Genomic DNA, 16676 nt, shown 5'->3' with positions numbered 1-16676 from the left:
GGAGCAACTGAGCCCATGCGCCACAACTACTGAGCCTGCGCTCTAGAGCCCGTGTGCCACAACTGCTGAAGCCCATGCGCCTAGAGCCCGTGCTCTGCAACAAGAGAAGCCACCGCAATCAGAAGCCCGTGCACCACAACAAAGAGTACCCCCAGCTCACCCCACAACTAGAGAAAGCCCGCACACAGCAATGAAGACCCAACGCAGCCAAAAATAAAATAAATTTTAAAAATTAAAAAAAAAACTTTATATAAAAATGCTTTTGAAAAACAGCATCATCAAGTCTAAAACCAATAAAGGGTCAAAGTGTAATATTAATATCTATAAAGCAGATACAAGTTAGTTAAAAATCACAAAATTTGGGCTTCCCTGGTGGTGCAGTGGTTGAGAGTCCGCCTGCCGATGCAGGGGACATGGGTTCGTGCCCCAGTCCGGGAAGATCCCACATGCCACGGAGCGGCTGGGCCCGTGAGCCATGGCCGCTGGGCCTGCGCATCTGGAGCCTGTGCTCCGCAGCGGGAGAGGCCACAACAGTGAGAGGCCCGCATAGCGGGAAAACAAAAAAAAAAAAAATCACAAAATTTTCCAGTTATATTTCTTTTAAGATGTACTTCACTTTTGAAACTATTCAAAAAACTTTTTACTGGAAGCATTTTATAATGCATTTCTCCAGACCCACGTCAGCGCACTCAGAGTGAAACAGTCTTATGCCGAGGGTTTTTAATAACCTTTCAGTAGTACATCCTTAGGTAGGGCTTAAAGATCAAAGAAGACCTGTTAAAACCTGATTTACTTCAGACTGACTGTTATTACCCCAAGGCCCAAGAATTTTGTAATAGTAGCAAGCATTATGTTCCCCAGAAATCAGGTAGTTGCCAGAAAATACTTCAGATGTTTGAAAATACAAGCCAATTTTAATTTTTTAAAAATCTTTTCCTTTTGCTTTCCCTCAAACCAGAGACACTGCTTGCTCTGTTATTTGCTTTTTAGTAGATAAGTGTATCAGTTGGCATTAGGATCCCCTCTGAGTAACAGAAAATAAGCAAATAACAAGGCCTTAAGGCAGACGTTTATTTCTTTCTCATGTAGAATTCCAGAGAGTCAGTCCCTGGTTGTTGTGGCAGCTTTTTGTTCCAGAAGCCCTCGGGGATCCTTGCCCCTTGCCGCTCTCCAGACTGCTGTCCCCTGCGTCTGGCTCACAGGCTCAATAGAACAAGATGATGCTCCAGCCAGCAGATTCACATTCCAGGCTGCAGAATGGAGGGAAGGAAGAAGAAGCAAAGGATGCAGCCCAATTGCCACATAGAGAAGGTTCCCAGAAACTGCTGAGTCCAAACTGTTGACCAGGACTTAGCCTCTGGCCACATAAACACGAAAGGGACTGGAAACCGTAGCTTTTGTACCGAGGGACAGTGGGCCTGGCTAAAAACCCCCTTCCCGGTGGAAAGGGGAGAACAGATCATGGGGCACAACCAGGCAGCATATGATAAACAAATATCTAATGTCAAAATTTGGCATGAATGACATTTTAGTGACTTTATTTTCTTTAAAACAATTCTGTTCAGAGATTCAATATATAAAGCCCTATTTTTTCATTGAATTTATGTCTTTTAATTTAGGCAGAAACAGATTTCTCATGACCATTTGTCAGGGAACAAAATTAAGTGATTTGAAAAGCCTGATTTGATGCTTGATCTAATTAACTGTAAAATATTATCAAATTCATAAAGTATTCAAAAATGAATAAGATAATTTAAAATATTTATGTCAATCCTGAATTAGAATATAAACGAACTATATCAATAACATTTTCACTAATGTTTCAAGGTAGGGCAATTTTTATTAACTGACTTTCACTTCTGGGTTTGTAATTTTTCCATTTGATGAGTAGTGTTTTATTATTTTTATTAACTTAATTTTTTTTCTTCATTATAGTAAACAGACTCTAGTAAGAGACTAAGTAGGGCTTCCCTGGTGGCGCAGTGGTTGAGGGTCCGCCTGCCGATGCAGGGGCTGCGGGTTCGTGCCCCGGTCCGGGAGGATCCCTTGTGCCGCGGAGCGGCTGGGCCCGTGAGCCATGGCCGCTGGGCCTGCGCATCCGGAGCCTGTGCTCCACAGCGGGAGGGGCCACAGCAGTGAGAGGCCCGCGCACCGCAAAAAAAAAATCTAAGTAAATCCTCAGTGCTGCCTTGGAGTACATGTTACCCTCAATTTTCATCTTTAGGTGGTTAAATGAATTTTTTTATTACAAAAGTAATTCTTTTCTGAGATACTAAAGAATCTTTTATTTTGCCCAAAATAGTAAATAAACATAAAAATATTGGAAAGGACCTGTAATAGGAAAGTTTGAAAGTATGATTTGTCATGAGTAGGTGTTAGGTGAAGGGAAAAATATAGAAAAAATCTGTTACAATCAGAAAGTCAAAGGAAAGGAAGATATAAAATTGTTCTTTTATATAGTATAACACTAAGCCAGAAAGGTAATTTTACCTGCACAGTAGAGGTGTCTAAATAACCACCAGATAGTGAATTTCTAAGGTACTGAGGCCCTAAGGGTTAGAAATAAGCAAAAATGTCCCAAGTGAAAATATCCATCTGCCATTCACAATAGAAAAGTCAGCTGTGCCGTTTCCATCTTATGCCACCAACTGCAAGGGCTCATCTTAGTCCAAACAACTTTTCCTTAGGAATGAATGTAATAGTTACAGCAATATTTCCCACACCTCTTGGAATTTAGTGTATCAGTGGAGAACCATAGAAGTTCACAAGGTCTAATATATGCTCAGGTTGATGAAGTCGGTAAAAAATTAGTCTTGGAGAAGTTGAAACAGGATTGGATCAAATCTGGTTTATAGGGACAATGAAAATTAAATTCTGTACATTGAAATGTTGAAGCACAGTCTGTTTCCTATACTGGTGATCATGGAGCAGGCAGTGTCTAATGAAAGTGAATTGGTGATGCTGCCTGTTTTTTATACAAACACCCAAAGTCAAGCATTCGTGAAATGAACCCTTAATGTGACGCCTGAAATTCAAGTGACAGTACATCATTACTAAAGACATATATATTGTTTGTAACAACATCAAAAGTATGTTCAATAATTTTATATATTTTTTTCAAGAATTTTAGAAAAACAAAGTACTACTATATTTTTTCTTTTAATTCACAGAACACTTCATAATAACTCTTCGAATCTTAGGGTTTTTCTAAACTGTTTTGGGAAAACACTGGGTTAAAGCCTAGAATGCAGAGACAGGCTGTTCCCAGTTGAGATTAGATTAGATCAAGAGCAAATAGACTTTTTGGAGGGACACACATTTTAACAATACTTGAAGATGAAAACATTTCCAGTCCTAGTAATTAGAGTACAGTCGAACTAGCAATTCTGAGAAATTCTCTTTAAGAACAGCTTACTGAGATTAAATGTGTACATCATATGAACTCAAGGGCTTCTTTCGTAGCCTACAACACCGTGAATAATTCTAGATGTTTCCAATTAGGGAAATTTCAGGTATGGGCTGTGTCATTACATTTGAATACAAAATTTTACACACGCGCACACACACACACACACACACACACACACACACACACCATGCAATCTGGCTTGTTTTTTTTTATGTGAGAATGAAATATAGAGTCATTTGCAGAAAAAAATTTCAGTTTTTTCATGAATTAGAAGAAAGAGGGGGGAGGGGATAGCTATTTGTACTAATTGAGCACTGACACTTGCTTACATTTTTTGTGCCCTACATGTTACTGTCAATATTTTTTTAATGTTTTATTAGCGGTAGTTGATAAATTTGGTTTAAAAATCTGTTCCTACAAATAGGGCCATCACATTCAGTAGCGCAGGTTGTCTGCTGCATACACATGCCGCATGCAGTATGTAGGATATACAGTAGACGGCACACATGCTGCATCTGAGTACATGCGACCCAGACCATGTCCCCCTCACCAAGAGTAAACTCAGTGTTTTCCTAGCAATTGTCCTTTCCCTAAGTCACAGCTTAGTCTGTTTAACCCAAACAGAATGGAGTAGCAATATGAAAGAATCAGCAGAACCAGATTTATGCAGTTTCCAAATCACGTTGTTCATCCTAACAAGTATAAAATTGTCAAGTTGATTACATCGTTACGGTTTTCTTCAAAAGTATAAGCTAACATGTGAACAATAATACCTATGTGATAGAAGCCACAGGGATGAAAGTCCCTAATGAATATGTAGTGTCCTGAGAAGTCAGGAACATTCCCAGGTGAGGTTAAAAGCAGCAAGGCGAGGAAACAAGTCATTTGTTGGAGCACATTTGAAGACTGTCATGATCAGAGTAGCAGGTGCATGTAGGGACATAAGTTCACGTCGTCCTTTCCTTTTTATTTAGCATTGATCTTCATGTTCCTAATAACCTATTTCTTTTTCATTTTTCTGCCTCAAGCTTTTTCATTCTTGTTGTTCATTGCTGTCCTCTCCCTTCCTTTTTTCTTTTTCTTTTCTTAGAGAGGAGTCCTTCTGTTGTACAGTTCCTATTAGAACAGAAAAGATAAGAAGACAGAAAGTTAAGTGGTAAAAATTCCAGGCAGTTGAAACAAAACAGACTTTATAAATGGAGTCAGTATGCATAGCCCTTAGCTACCATACTTATTCTAAATTGATTTTAGTGTGAAAGCCTTTAACTCAACTATAGAACTTTAAAGTTTTTTTTAATTTGAGAGGTGAGCTCAGGGTCTTTCTACTCCGCCATCTTGGTCGATCCCTAAAAAAATTTCATTTGAAAGCATGGACTGTAAGGATCCTATAGTTAAAGAATGTTATTGAGAACAGATATCATTTTAATAGCGTTATTGAGAACAGATATCATTTTAAAATATCATTTTAATAGCATTGAGTTAGACTATTCCAACTGGGAATTCCCTGGCGGTCTAGTGGTTAGGACTTGGCACTTCCACTGTCGGGGGCCTGGGTTCAATCCCTGGTAAGGGAACTAAGATTCCTTAAGCTGCACGGCACAGCCGGGGAAAAAAAAAAAAAAGGAAAGAAAGAACTGTTGCAGTTAACTGTAGCTTGATGGCCCAGTCTTAGTCTGAACCAAGTTTTACTTTTCAAACTACTTTTAGCTTGCTTACCTATGCTATGTTTTAATCAATTTTTAAAATATTACTTATTTTTCTCCATCCTAAAAGATTATTTAATTTTCTAAGGAGACATTTCTTCAAGCTGTGTCCTCTTAAAATTACTATTTAGGCTTGAGTAGATGGCAAACAAGGTAATAGGCAGTATGTCTCATGAATGTTTGACAGTTGATTTTGTTGTATTTTACTTTCAGAATCTTTTTGGCAGTAATAGTCTTGATGGAGGAAACAGCCCAATGATCAAGCCCAAAGGAGACAAACAAGTGGAATACCTAGATCTAGATTTAGATTCTGGGAAATCCACGCCACCACGTAAGGTAAGTGAAACCTCATTCTATAAATACACTGAGCTCCCATTTGAAACCTGAAGAATCGGGTCTCCTTTGGGGGAATTTTCTTAGTATGTTTAATTTAAAGTCTATTCCTTAATGCTTTTTCATAAATCACAAAAGTGTTAGACTGATAAATTTATTTTTTCATCTCTGATGGTATGGAAGTTACACGCTTTGTACTCTCTTAGTGATTACCATCGAAATGCTTACTTACTAAATTCTAAAGTTCCAAAGTTAATCATGGTCTTCACTCCCTTTCCGATGTTAGTTCAAATTACTCCTTTTCTGACTTTCTTGGTATTTTTGTCCAAAAGTTTTAGGGTTTTTTGTTGTTCTTGTTGTTGTTACACTCACAAATTAGACATTAGTAGTAGTAATATTCTTACTATATAGACAATGTTTATATACATTTTCCTACATGTTTACCAACTTCTTTTTTTATCATTCCTTCTTGTGTCTTAGACCTTCCTTCTCTAATCATTTTCCTTCCTCCTTCCTTTAGAAGTTCTTTTCATGGAAGTCTGTTAATGGTAAATTCTTGCAGTTTTTGTTTAACTGAAATGTCTTTATTTTGCCTCATTCTGGAAAATGAGTATTGAGGGTTTTGCGGGGGGAGCAGTTTGAGTTCACAATTCTTAATTGACAGTAAGTTTCTCTCAACGCATAGGAGATACTATTTGCTGTCACCTGGCTTCCATTGTTCCTGTGAAAAGTATGCTGTCAGTCTAATTGCAGTTCCTTTGTAGGTAATCTGTCTTTTCTATCTGGCTGATGTTAAGATCTTTTCTATATCTTTGGTGTTCAGCAGGTTCACTACACTGTGTCTAGACATCTAGACATAGATTTTTCTTTATTTATCCTGCTTGGTAGAAGTTGTGCAGTCTTTATTTCTGGATTCATATTTTTTGTCAGTTATGGAAAAGTCTGAATCATTATCTCCCTAAGTATTGTTTTTCCACGATTCTCTTTCTTCTGTCCTTTTAGGTTTCTGATTAGACAGTTAGAACTTCTCATTCTGTTTTTCTTATCTTTTACCACTCTTTCATATTTTCTATTTTATCATTTCTTTGCTTACGTGTAAAATTTCTTTAGGTCTGTCACCAAGTTCACTAATTTCTCAGTTCTTCTGCTTAACCTATGTGTTTAATTTTTAATCTCAATATTTTATTTTTCACTGCTGAAGTGACATTCTGCTTGGCTTTTTTCCCCCAAATATGCCTATCTGATTTGAATAGCTTCTTACTCCTTTTTTGTTATCCTATTCCTTTTATTTTTTATTTTCCAATTCCTTTAAACATTTTATACACATATTTTATACTATTTATGCAGTAATTTCCATACCTGAAGTCCTTGGAGGTCTGAATCTGTGTTTACCGTTTCTCACACACCTGATGGCTTGTTTCCTTGTGTGTTCGTGCATTTTTATTGTGAATTTATTTTGCTAAGCATATCTGTGGGAAACCTGAAGACCTAAATTTCCTTCAGAAAGGATTTGCATTTGCTTCTGCTAGGAAGCAGGTGATGCTACCACCCTAGGACTACCTCAGTTTCCTTCAAGGGTCCCTATCCTAACAGGATAGTTTTGGGTTCCGCATTCCTCCCACCCAGGCCTCCTGATTGCACTGCTCAGTTGACGTTCATCCTGAAGACGACACCGTCTTGACCCTTTAGCAGCTCTCTGCTCCCTCCATTTCCCTCACACCTTGGATATTTCCCTTAATTTCTCGTGAGCCCAGCAACGCGTTAATAATTACATTTGTTTTAAGTTAGTGAGTATCTAGTTGGATTTTATGTAGCCTGCCATTCTTGAAATACTCCTTTTCAAAAAACATTTCTTAACTCTGAAAGTAAACACCTGTACCTGTTCTCAGGACTTGAAAAAGTCAAGCTTAAGCTAAAAGCAAGCTGTGTCTCTTAAGGTGAACCAGGGGGCTGCTCTCCTTCTTTTCTAAGAATTTCATCTGTTATGGGAGCATTAGTTTGAATTCTTAAATATAATAATTTTAAAATTAAGGGAAAAACAGAGTACAGTTAGGAGAGAGACAACATTGTTAAACTGATTTTTTGGTGACCCAGTAGAATTTCAAGAGTTATTCACAGTGCATATGTGTCTGTGTTTTAAGACTGGAGTTCACGCAGAAGCACCGCTTTTTCTGTGGAGGTTTATGGGGTTTTTTCCTTTGCTTTTTAGCAAAAGAGCAGTGGCTCAGGCAGCAGTGTAGCTGACGAGAGAGTGGACTATGTCGTGGTTGACCAACAGAAGACGCTGGCTCTGAAGAGCACCCGTGAAGCCTGGACCGATGGGAGACAGTCCACAGAGTCTGAAACGCCAGCCAAGAATGTGAAGTGAAAATGCCGCTTTGATGTCTCTGAACAAAAGAGGACTGAGCTGTAAGGAGAAATCCTGTTTGACTGAAGATAACTTGACCCTTGTACTCTAGGTAGACCCTCAACTGAACAGAGTCGAAGTCAGAGGACCTTTCAGACTTAATCAAGCCATTGAGCGTGTAAATGGTGCTTTGTGGTATCTGAACAATTCATCACATGTAAATAATGTAGGGAAATACTGTTGTTTGGTTCCCAGAGAAACATTTGTTTCGTAGTTAACACACTTGTAGTATTACTGTATTTATGCACTTTTTCATTTAAAGCATTGGTTTGGGTATTCCCGAATGGACCTTAACATGATTCTGTTGGGAGTTCTTGTTTTCCTCACACTACTCTTAAGAACAATGCTACGTGAACTAAGCTACTTTCCACTGGGAAATTGCTCTTTCAGCTGCAGGGTAACAACAGGACGTGAGAAGTAGATTCACAATATACCTTTCTACCTGAAACTTAACTGGGTAACCGTTAGCTTAAACTACAAAGTAGAGTTGGACTCATCATTCATTGCCTTCCAAAGTGCTAAGCATCATGTACCTACTGGTGTCAGGACTTTGTTCTCTGGTTCATGGACATTTGGTTTTCAGTGGTGGGACTTTCTTGTATTTTGTTAATTACAGTGTTTTGGGCTCATTACGTGAAGATTCTGCCCGGTGGGATCTTACACCTTGGAAAGAGTGAATAATCACACTATCAAGTAAGCGTACAACTCACTGATGGCATGTGGTGACGATGTGCTCTCACATTTTCAACATGTATTAAACTTTACGTTATTTGCAAAGTGTAGATTATATAACTAATCAGGTACGTACCAGGCACTGATGTGCTAATACAATGATCAGGTTTAGACAGTGAGCTTTAGTTGTATTCGTGTTAGTCCTCTAATGCTGGTTTCCAGTTTGGAATTAATGGCACAATTGACATTCACTGTTAGTTATAGCAACATACTGTGATTTTTAATTAGACAGTCATTCAGATTTATTACTCGAAGAATGAAATTCTGTCTTTTGACACCATAGTGCCCTATGATTTTTTTTTTAAACTTTACTTAATATTCTTCTTGGCCTTATCCTATTTAAATCCCTATGCAATTAATATTTTATATCTGCATTTTTTAAAAAAAACAGATGTTATATAAGTGATTCTCATATGTAGCACCTATTGCTTTTCCAGTAAAAGAATTAAGGCTTGTGTACTGTGATTTATATTCACTGCCCCAATTCAAGAAATATTGGAGCCTTGCTATAATGTGAAATCTTAAAGTCATGGACCTCTTCCAACCAGATTTCTGAAACCACCAGAGGTGTCGTATAATTCTTTCTCACCTATAACATGGTCCTATAGCAAGACCACACATTATCTATAGTAAGGCTACAATTTATCTGTCTTGGCTTTGCAATGTAATTTAGAAAGCAGGTATAGTTATTGGTTTGATTGGTTTTTAACTAAGTTACATACAATCTCTTATGTACTGATTTGAGACTTACTAACAGTGTTTGGAGGGGGCATAGAGATTGAAGAGCCCACAGCTGAGGCATGTTTCCCTCCATGCAGACCTTTAATGTTACCTGAGTACACAGATGTGCCCTGATTTCTGGCCCCTTGGTCACCGTACTGTGCCTAATCAATGTAATGGGTTTATGTCCCCTCCATGAGCTAAAAACGTTCATAACAAGATGAATTGTAGACAAGTAACATTTAATGCTTTTAAATGTTTGCTTCTTTTTAAACAAAAACTAAAACCCAGAACTGAATTTTGAGGTGGATTTTTAAATAAAAAAACATTGTTTGAGTTTGCTGTGAGTAAGCTGTTTTATAATGAAACCACAAAATAGAGTCGAAAATCATTGAAATGTGCCTCAACTGTCAAAACACATAACGCAGTTGATGTGTGAAGATACCAAATTGTGTTGCATGGAGGATAAACATACTCTGAGATTTAGAACACAACAGTAAATATATTGTTAATTCAAAAATCTTGGGGGCTTCCCTGGTGGCGCAGTGGTTGAGCGTATGCAGGGGACATGGGTTCGTGCCCTGGTCCGGGAAGATCCCACATGCCGCGGAGCAGCTGGGCCCGTGAGCCATGGCCGCTGAGCCTGCGCGTCCAGAGCCTGTGATCCGCAACGGGAGAGGCCACAACAGTGAGAGGCCCGCGAACCGCAAAAAAAAAAAAGAAATCTCGTTTTAAAAGCTACCTATCAGAAGAGTCTAAGGCAATAATGAACTTTTTAGTGTAATTTCTCAATTTTTTGCAAGTTACCATTTTGAAGACCCGCAGCACTCAAATCTGTAGAATTTTCCCATTACGCAGAGTAATTTAAGAATTGAAAATTAGGCAGTTTGTTAAACTAAATCACATTAAACATTGCATTAACAAATTAAATGAAAAGACAGTCTCTTATAGAGTGGTATTTCCCAAAGATTTTTTAGCACTAGAATCTCTTTTAAGTAAACTCTTGTGTAAGCCCAATATGTAAAGCCTGGAAAGTCCATTTGATCAGTGTAACTGTATTTTGAGTCCACATTTATGTTTACTTGTCTTAGAACATTACTAAGAATAACATTTCTAAGTAACACAAATGTGAAATTGGGGTTATAGATAGTTGGTGAAACCTTAGCTGCCAGTCTGTTTCTATGCCTTGTTTTATTCACATGCTATCAAGCGAATTTTACTTCATGCAAATGTAAGTAAGTACAAATAATAATAGGGTTTAAACACACATTTCAGGAGATTCTTTAACTAGAAATAGATAAAGTTGTATTCCCAGGTTTATATAAACGTAAATTATCCTGGTAGTGGAAGTTTATACATAAGCAGACTCCAGTGTGGTAAAATAGTGTATGTAACACATTAGAATGTGCATTTTTACTAAGTTTTTAAACTACACACTTTTATAAAAACAAAATTTGAATCAAACTCTTTAATACCCCTAATCGCCCACAAGAAGCTGAGTTTTGGCCAGGCATGGGTTGAACACCACTGGTTAACTGTGTAACAGTTGTGTTATAAATCAGAAGTTTTTTTCTCCCACGTTTGATGATCTCTACCTTTTATTCCTTATTTTGAAAAACTGTACAATTTTATGAAAGTTTGAATACCAGTGCGCAGCTCTGCTTTCAAAACTCAAAATTCAGACTTGAATAATGTAAGCGATTTAACCCACAGGATGCATCACCTTAGAAAGCTATAAAAGTGGTTTTTATCTACACTCTATACGTTTTCATCTTTATTTTTATCAATACCATATAAGCTACTGTGAGCGTTTTAGAGAATTCCATAAAGGTACTATGAGTGTGTGTATGTATATATAGCATTGTATTTAATCATAGACTAAGTTTAATTTGATATAGAAATACTGCCATACTTGTACATTAATGTCATAAGTCATAATTCCCTCTGGACTCTTTATATTTAATTCATCGGAGGTCGTAATCTTCATAGTCATAAATGCATTCAAACTGGAAATTGAACACCAGTGTTTGTTTTTCTTTTTCTTTTAGTGGGAAGTTGTCTGCTTTCCCCCTTTAGCAAAAACAGTATTTTTTATATTTTGTTAAACTGTTGACTATTTTATGCCTGTACACTATACCATAGGCATAATTCTTAGATATTCCCAAACACTCTTAGTGCCTCCTTATTTGGCGCATTGAAAGGATTGGTGTTAGTATTTCAAATGAATTATCCTTTAAAAATATACTAGCCTTAAACAGTTTAGAAACAACAAGGGAGACGGAATCTTTTTATTCCTATCTTTGGGTCATGTGGTAGGTCTTATCCTCCATTGGTAGATAAGCAGTCAGGTCTGTAACAGGATTGACATAACATGACCAAACCAAGTGGATACAGAGAGAGAGAGGGGCATATCCCAGGATAACAGTTATTGTCAATAACATCAGCTATATGTAAATCTGTATATAATTTAAAATACCAACAACTATGAGGTGAAAAAGCCATGGTGCAAATGAATGTTGTAGACATCATGGACTTGTTCTGATGAAAAATCACTTGTCGGGTTGTTGAGATGATTGGTTTTAATCTGACTAAATATGTTTATATATCACTACAGCTTGAAATAATTTAGTTCATCCTCCATAGACTTATCTTTCTTTAGGATCAGTATAATGCATATTGTGAGTTTCAACAGACTGTTTCGTCAAGGGATTAACATAGCTTCTGGCTTCCTTTACTAAAAAGATACGGCTTTGTGTGAGTTCTTGTAACCTAAATCAATTGTTGATAATCATTCCAAATTTCCACAGCAAAATCTTATGTATAAACTTATTTCTCCCCTCTTGCACATCTTCTTTTGTAAAGATCCTATTGTAGATATTTTCTGCTACCAAATAAAACTTTTCAAACAATTTGGTTTCAAGACCTTAAGTAGTCAATTTGGATACTGAAACTGTGACCCAATAAGGACATAAAACTTCTATTTCCAACTCTTCCTTAGAGTCTTTATCTAAATCAAAAACCCAATTCTGCCATTAACTACACTTCGCAGTTCTACTTCTATAGGGTCACTCATTTTCTGCAGTAAAGATCCCACTAAATCATGCTAAATATAATAGTCACGCTCTAACCAAATAGAAAAAGCTCCTGAGACCCAGTTGCCCTACGCGTATGCGCGTTATTCCTTCATGTAGCCAATGCTACCAGCACTTTGTTGAGTAAAAGGCCAATAAGTAAGGGCCTGTATGCAACCTTTACCATCAGGAAATACATTCCCAACATGACTTGGGAAATGACAGCTGGCTGGGCTTCTTCATTTCTAGGAAAGTTTTCAGACACCTCCAATGCTTCATAAAACCCCAAGAATTACCATAAGTCACAGCATTTTGCAGCTCTGACTCTGTCATTAGATCATACTTGGGAAATTGGGGAAGAAAATTAAGTTCCTAAAGTTTATTCCTATAATTCATTAGACAGGACTTTATTACTTTTAATCATGGTTATGTTGGTGATTCACTCGTAGCTCAACATGTCTCTGATTTTGTGTGTGGTGCCCAGAGCATTTGGAGGACTCAGTATGTGGTGGTACAGAAAAGAAAACATCACATCAATGTTTTAAAAGCCCACTTTCTCCAATATGGTATCATGATGGTTCATGTGTCAACTTGGCTAGGGTGTGGTGCCCCTGTGTTCGTTCAAACACTGGTGTAGACGTTGCTGTGAAGATACTGTGTAGATGTGATTAACATTCCAATCCGTTTAGGTAAAGCCCATCACCCTCCATAGTGTGGATGGGCCTCATCCAATCAGTTGAAGGCCTTCAAAGCAAAAACTGAAGTTTCCCACAGAAGAAGGAATTCTGCCCCAAGACCGTAACGTAGAAATCCTGTGTGAATTTCCGGGCTGCCAACCTGCCCTACAGATTTCAAACATGCCGTCCCCATTTCCATAGATAGATGCACAGCATACATGGATGGACGGATGGATGGATGGATGGACAGGTTCTTTCTCTGGGTCTACTCCCTATTCATTGTGGGAGGAGACATACAAGGACATGAATACCAGGAAGTAAGGATCGCGGGCAGCATCTTAAGAGGCTAGCTATCACAGAGGCAGAGTTGAGTGTTAAGAGATGACACTAAAGATGGAGGGCCTTAAGGACCAAGGAACTCAAGTGTATTGAGAATTAAGAACTTTAAAATGTCAGAAGACAAAGCCTGGAAAGAGTAGGCCACAGGAAGTCAGGAGATAGTGCTGAACGTGGGTCTATGAGTTTAGCTCTGTGTCCTTATAAATTACAAAGCTATTCAACAGTTAATTGAGACACTGTGTTTTATAGTCACTCTTACTTAATCCTCGTAATACTGTGAAGTAGGTAATGTTATTCTCTCCAACCTTCAAGTTCCAACTTAAACAGTTCCACAAGGCTTTCCCTCAACTACCCCACCCAGAGGTGCTAGCTCCTTCCTCTGAAAGTCACAAAATTGGCGAGTCTCTTCTGGTTTTCACTTTGGGCTTTTGTGATGGTATATTAATTTGCTAGGGCTACGATCACAAAGCACCACAGACTGGGTGGCTTAAATAACAGATTTATGTTTTCACGGTTCTGGAGGCTAGAAGCTAGAGGTCAAGGTGTAGGCTGGTTTAATTTCTTCTGAAGCCTCTTTCCTCGGTTTGTAGATGGTCGCCTTCTCACTTTACCCTCACTTGGCCATTTCTCTGGACATGGGAATCCTGGTGGCATATTTTCTTCTTATAAGGACAGCAGCCATACTGAATGAGACCCTCACCTTTATGACCCATTTAACCTTAATTTGCTCTTTAAAGTCCCCATCTCCAAACACAGTCATATTCTGAGGTACGGGGGGTTGGGTCTTCAACATGAATTTTGGGTGGAACAATTCAGTCCATAATAGATGGCTGTGTTTAGCTCATCTACCTAGCTATATGCACCTTAGAATAAAAACGGTCTTATCTGTCGTTACATCAGTCACAGCCCTGGCAGGAAAAGATGGCACATTCAAAGGAGTAATTGAAGAGAGTTGAATGAAGAAACTGTTGCAAATCTGTAGATTGGGTGAAGGGAACAAACAAGGGGTGGTTAAGAACCACTAGCAACAGTAAGAAGCCATCAGCACTTTTGGAACTGAGGAGGGAAATGGTGCTGTTACACCCAGCAAGAGCTGTCCACCAGCAGACATTTCAGCCTTAGGTAAAAGGACGCAACACTACCAATTGCAGACCAGCAGGGAGGGAGTCAGGTTACCTCTCCTATGACTTGCCATTGGCTAAAGACAACCAGCAGCCAGAAATAACCCAAGAGATGTAATATCAATACATGGAGGTCATCTTCTCAGGGCACATGGCAAGGCAGAGAAGGCAAGAGGGCAGGTCAGACAGAGCAAACAGAGAAAATCCTTCACAATCGTATTTATTACCGTGTCAAACCAGCAAAGAAATAAAGGGTCTGTGGAAGATTGGCTTGCTTAACAGCTGATCCAAACTCTTTCTAGAGTGCCATCGTGTACTTCAGAAGCTGTAAGGATAAAAAACTACATTTCCCAGACTTCCCTGCAGCTAGGGCCCGGCCCATCCTCCACTTTCCACCAGTCACATTCAAAGTCAGAAACAGTTCAGTGGAGCGGGAGGCGGAACTCTGCGAAGCATCAGTATTGTTAAATCAAGCCGTTCACTTTTAGTAGATGAAGCGATGGTTCCTAATCCTTGGTCGACAGCTAAGATGGCATATTCTTGGAGCCCACGTCTGTGGTGGCAGCTTCCTGCACCCTCATGGCGCCATGGGCACGTGATCCTGGATTCAGCCACGAGTGAGGTGATTTCTTGAACCCAGATTCCTGATTGCTTCCATGTCTGGCTCTTCTGTGGCATTGTTCTGAGAATCATTCCTAAAGGCCTATACACCTGCTAGTGATTGTTAGCTCTATAGTAAATTTCTTTTGGTTTAAAATTGCTAGAGTGGCTTACCCCTGTTGAAAACTGACACGGGCCAGTTTTCCTGCCTCTTGGATTCTGGAGTATATTTTTTTCTTATTCTCATATTGCAAAACTGTATAACTAAAGAAAATTGGGGGATGGTGGGAGAGGAGAGGAAAAACACTTGCAATCTGTGTTACTTCCCTTTCTTTGCCTGCAAATGTGCAGATAGATTCTGCTCTTCGCATTTACTGCTGTCATAAATATCTTCCCAGGTGTTAAGCATCTATCTGAATTATTATTTTAAAGACTGAATAATATCCCTTCAAATATTTTAAAATACTCAATGATATCCAATTTGGATACAGGTGTGGGGAAGGGAACACTGGCATATACAGTAAGTCCCCTACATACGAATGAGTTCCGTTTCGAGAGTGCATTTGTAAGTCCAATTTGTTCATAAGTCCAACAAAGTTAGCCTAGGTACCCAACTAACACAATCAGCTATGTAGTACTGTACTGTAATAGGTTTATAATACTTTTCACACAAATAATACATAAAAAAACAAACAAAAAATAAACATTTTTAATCTTACAGTACAGTACCTTGAAAAGAACAGCAGTACATGGGACTTCCCTGGCGGTCCAGTGGTTAAGACTATGCACTTCCACTGCAGGGGGCACGGGTTCGATCCCTGGTCAGGCAATGAAGAACCCACATGCTGCGTGGTGCAGACAAAAAATAATAAAAATTTTATAAAAAGAAGAGTACAGTAGTACAGTACAACAGCTGGCATACAGGGGCTGACATCAAGTAAACAGGCAAGAAGAGTTACTGACTGGAGGAGGGAGAGGAGGTGGGAGAGGGTAGAGCTGAAGGATCGTCAGCAATAGGACACGGAGGGCAAGCTGCAATTTCACTCACGCCTGACAATGATGGAACGCACGTTGGAATCTTTGAAAGTTTGCAACTTGAAGGTTCGTACGTAGGGGACTTACTGTACTACCACTGGGAGCAAAAAGTGGTACAACATTTTGTTTTTTACATTTATTCCATGACTGTTTATTGAGAATCTACATCATGCCAAGTACTGTGCAAGGCTGAGTATTCAGAGATGAACAGACCCAGTCTTGTTCTCCATAATTCACAGTCTAGTGGTACAACTCTTTTTAAAGAGCAGTTTATTATTACAATTTTAATGTCTTGAAACTATACTTAACCATTAACCAAGCAACTGAATTTTAAGGAATTAACCCTAAAGAATTAATCAAATGTATGCACAATAATTTTAATTTATCTCCAAGGAGTTGGAAGTGTATTCAACAATGGAGGGTTGGTTAAATTGTGCATACATATGTATATAGCCATTTATAATATAGAACAATAATTTTCAAGTGTGTTCCTCTAACAAGAGAGACCTCTGAAACAAAAGGGAGGCCA

The 16676-nt window shown here is 38.6% G+C and overlaps 1 protein-coding gene and 1 long non-coding RNA gene across 4 annotated transcripts in view; one reads left to right on the top strand and one right to left on the bottom strand.

Moving 5' to 3' along the window:
* The window catches only part of GAB1 (GRB2 associated binding protein 1), a 127069-nt gene extending 114856 nt beyond the window's left edge, over positions 1-12213 (top strand). For all 3 annotated transcript variants that reach the window (XM_033857334.2, XM_033857333.2, XM_019926520.3), the window contains 2 exons: positions 5326-5448; positions 7655-12213. In XM_033857334.2, coding sequence (XP_033713225.1) covers positions 5326-5448; positions 7655-7813 — 282 coding nt within the window. In that variant the 3' untranslated portion in view covers positions 7814-12213. The remainder of the gene's footprint in view (positions 1-5325; positions 5449-7654) is intronic.
* The window catches only part of LOC141278818 (uncharacterized), a 35565-nt gene continuing 21548 nt past the window's right edge, over positions 2660-16676 (bottom strand). The window contains exons 2-3 of the long non-coding RNA XR_012332159.1: positions 15842-15957; positions 2660-4525 (exon numbers count right to left, since the gene is read on the bottom strand). This is a non-coding gene — a long non-coding RNA (uncharacterized lncRNA). The remainder of the gene's footprint in view (positions 4526-15841; positions 15958-16676) is intronic.

This window comes from Tursiops truncatus, chromosome 5 (genome assembly GCF_011762595.2).
Source record: "Tursiops truncatus isolate mTurTru1 chromosome 5, mTurTru1.mat.Y, whole genome shotgun sequence".
NCBI classification, from domain to species: domain Eukaryota; kingdom Metazoa; phylum Chordata; class Mammalia; order Artiodactyla; family Delphinidae; genus Tursiops; species Tursiops truncatus.
The sequence above is the reverse complement of the archived record's forward strand: the minus strand, read 5'-3'. Positions and strand labels throughout refer to the sequence as shown.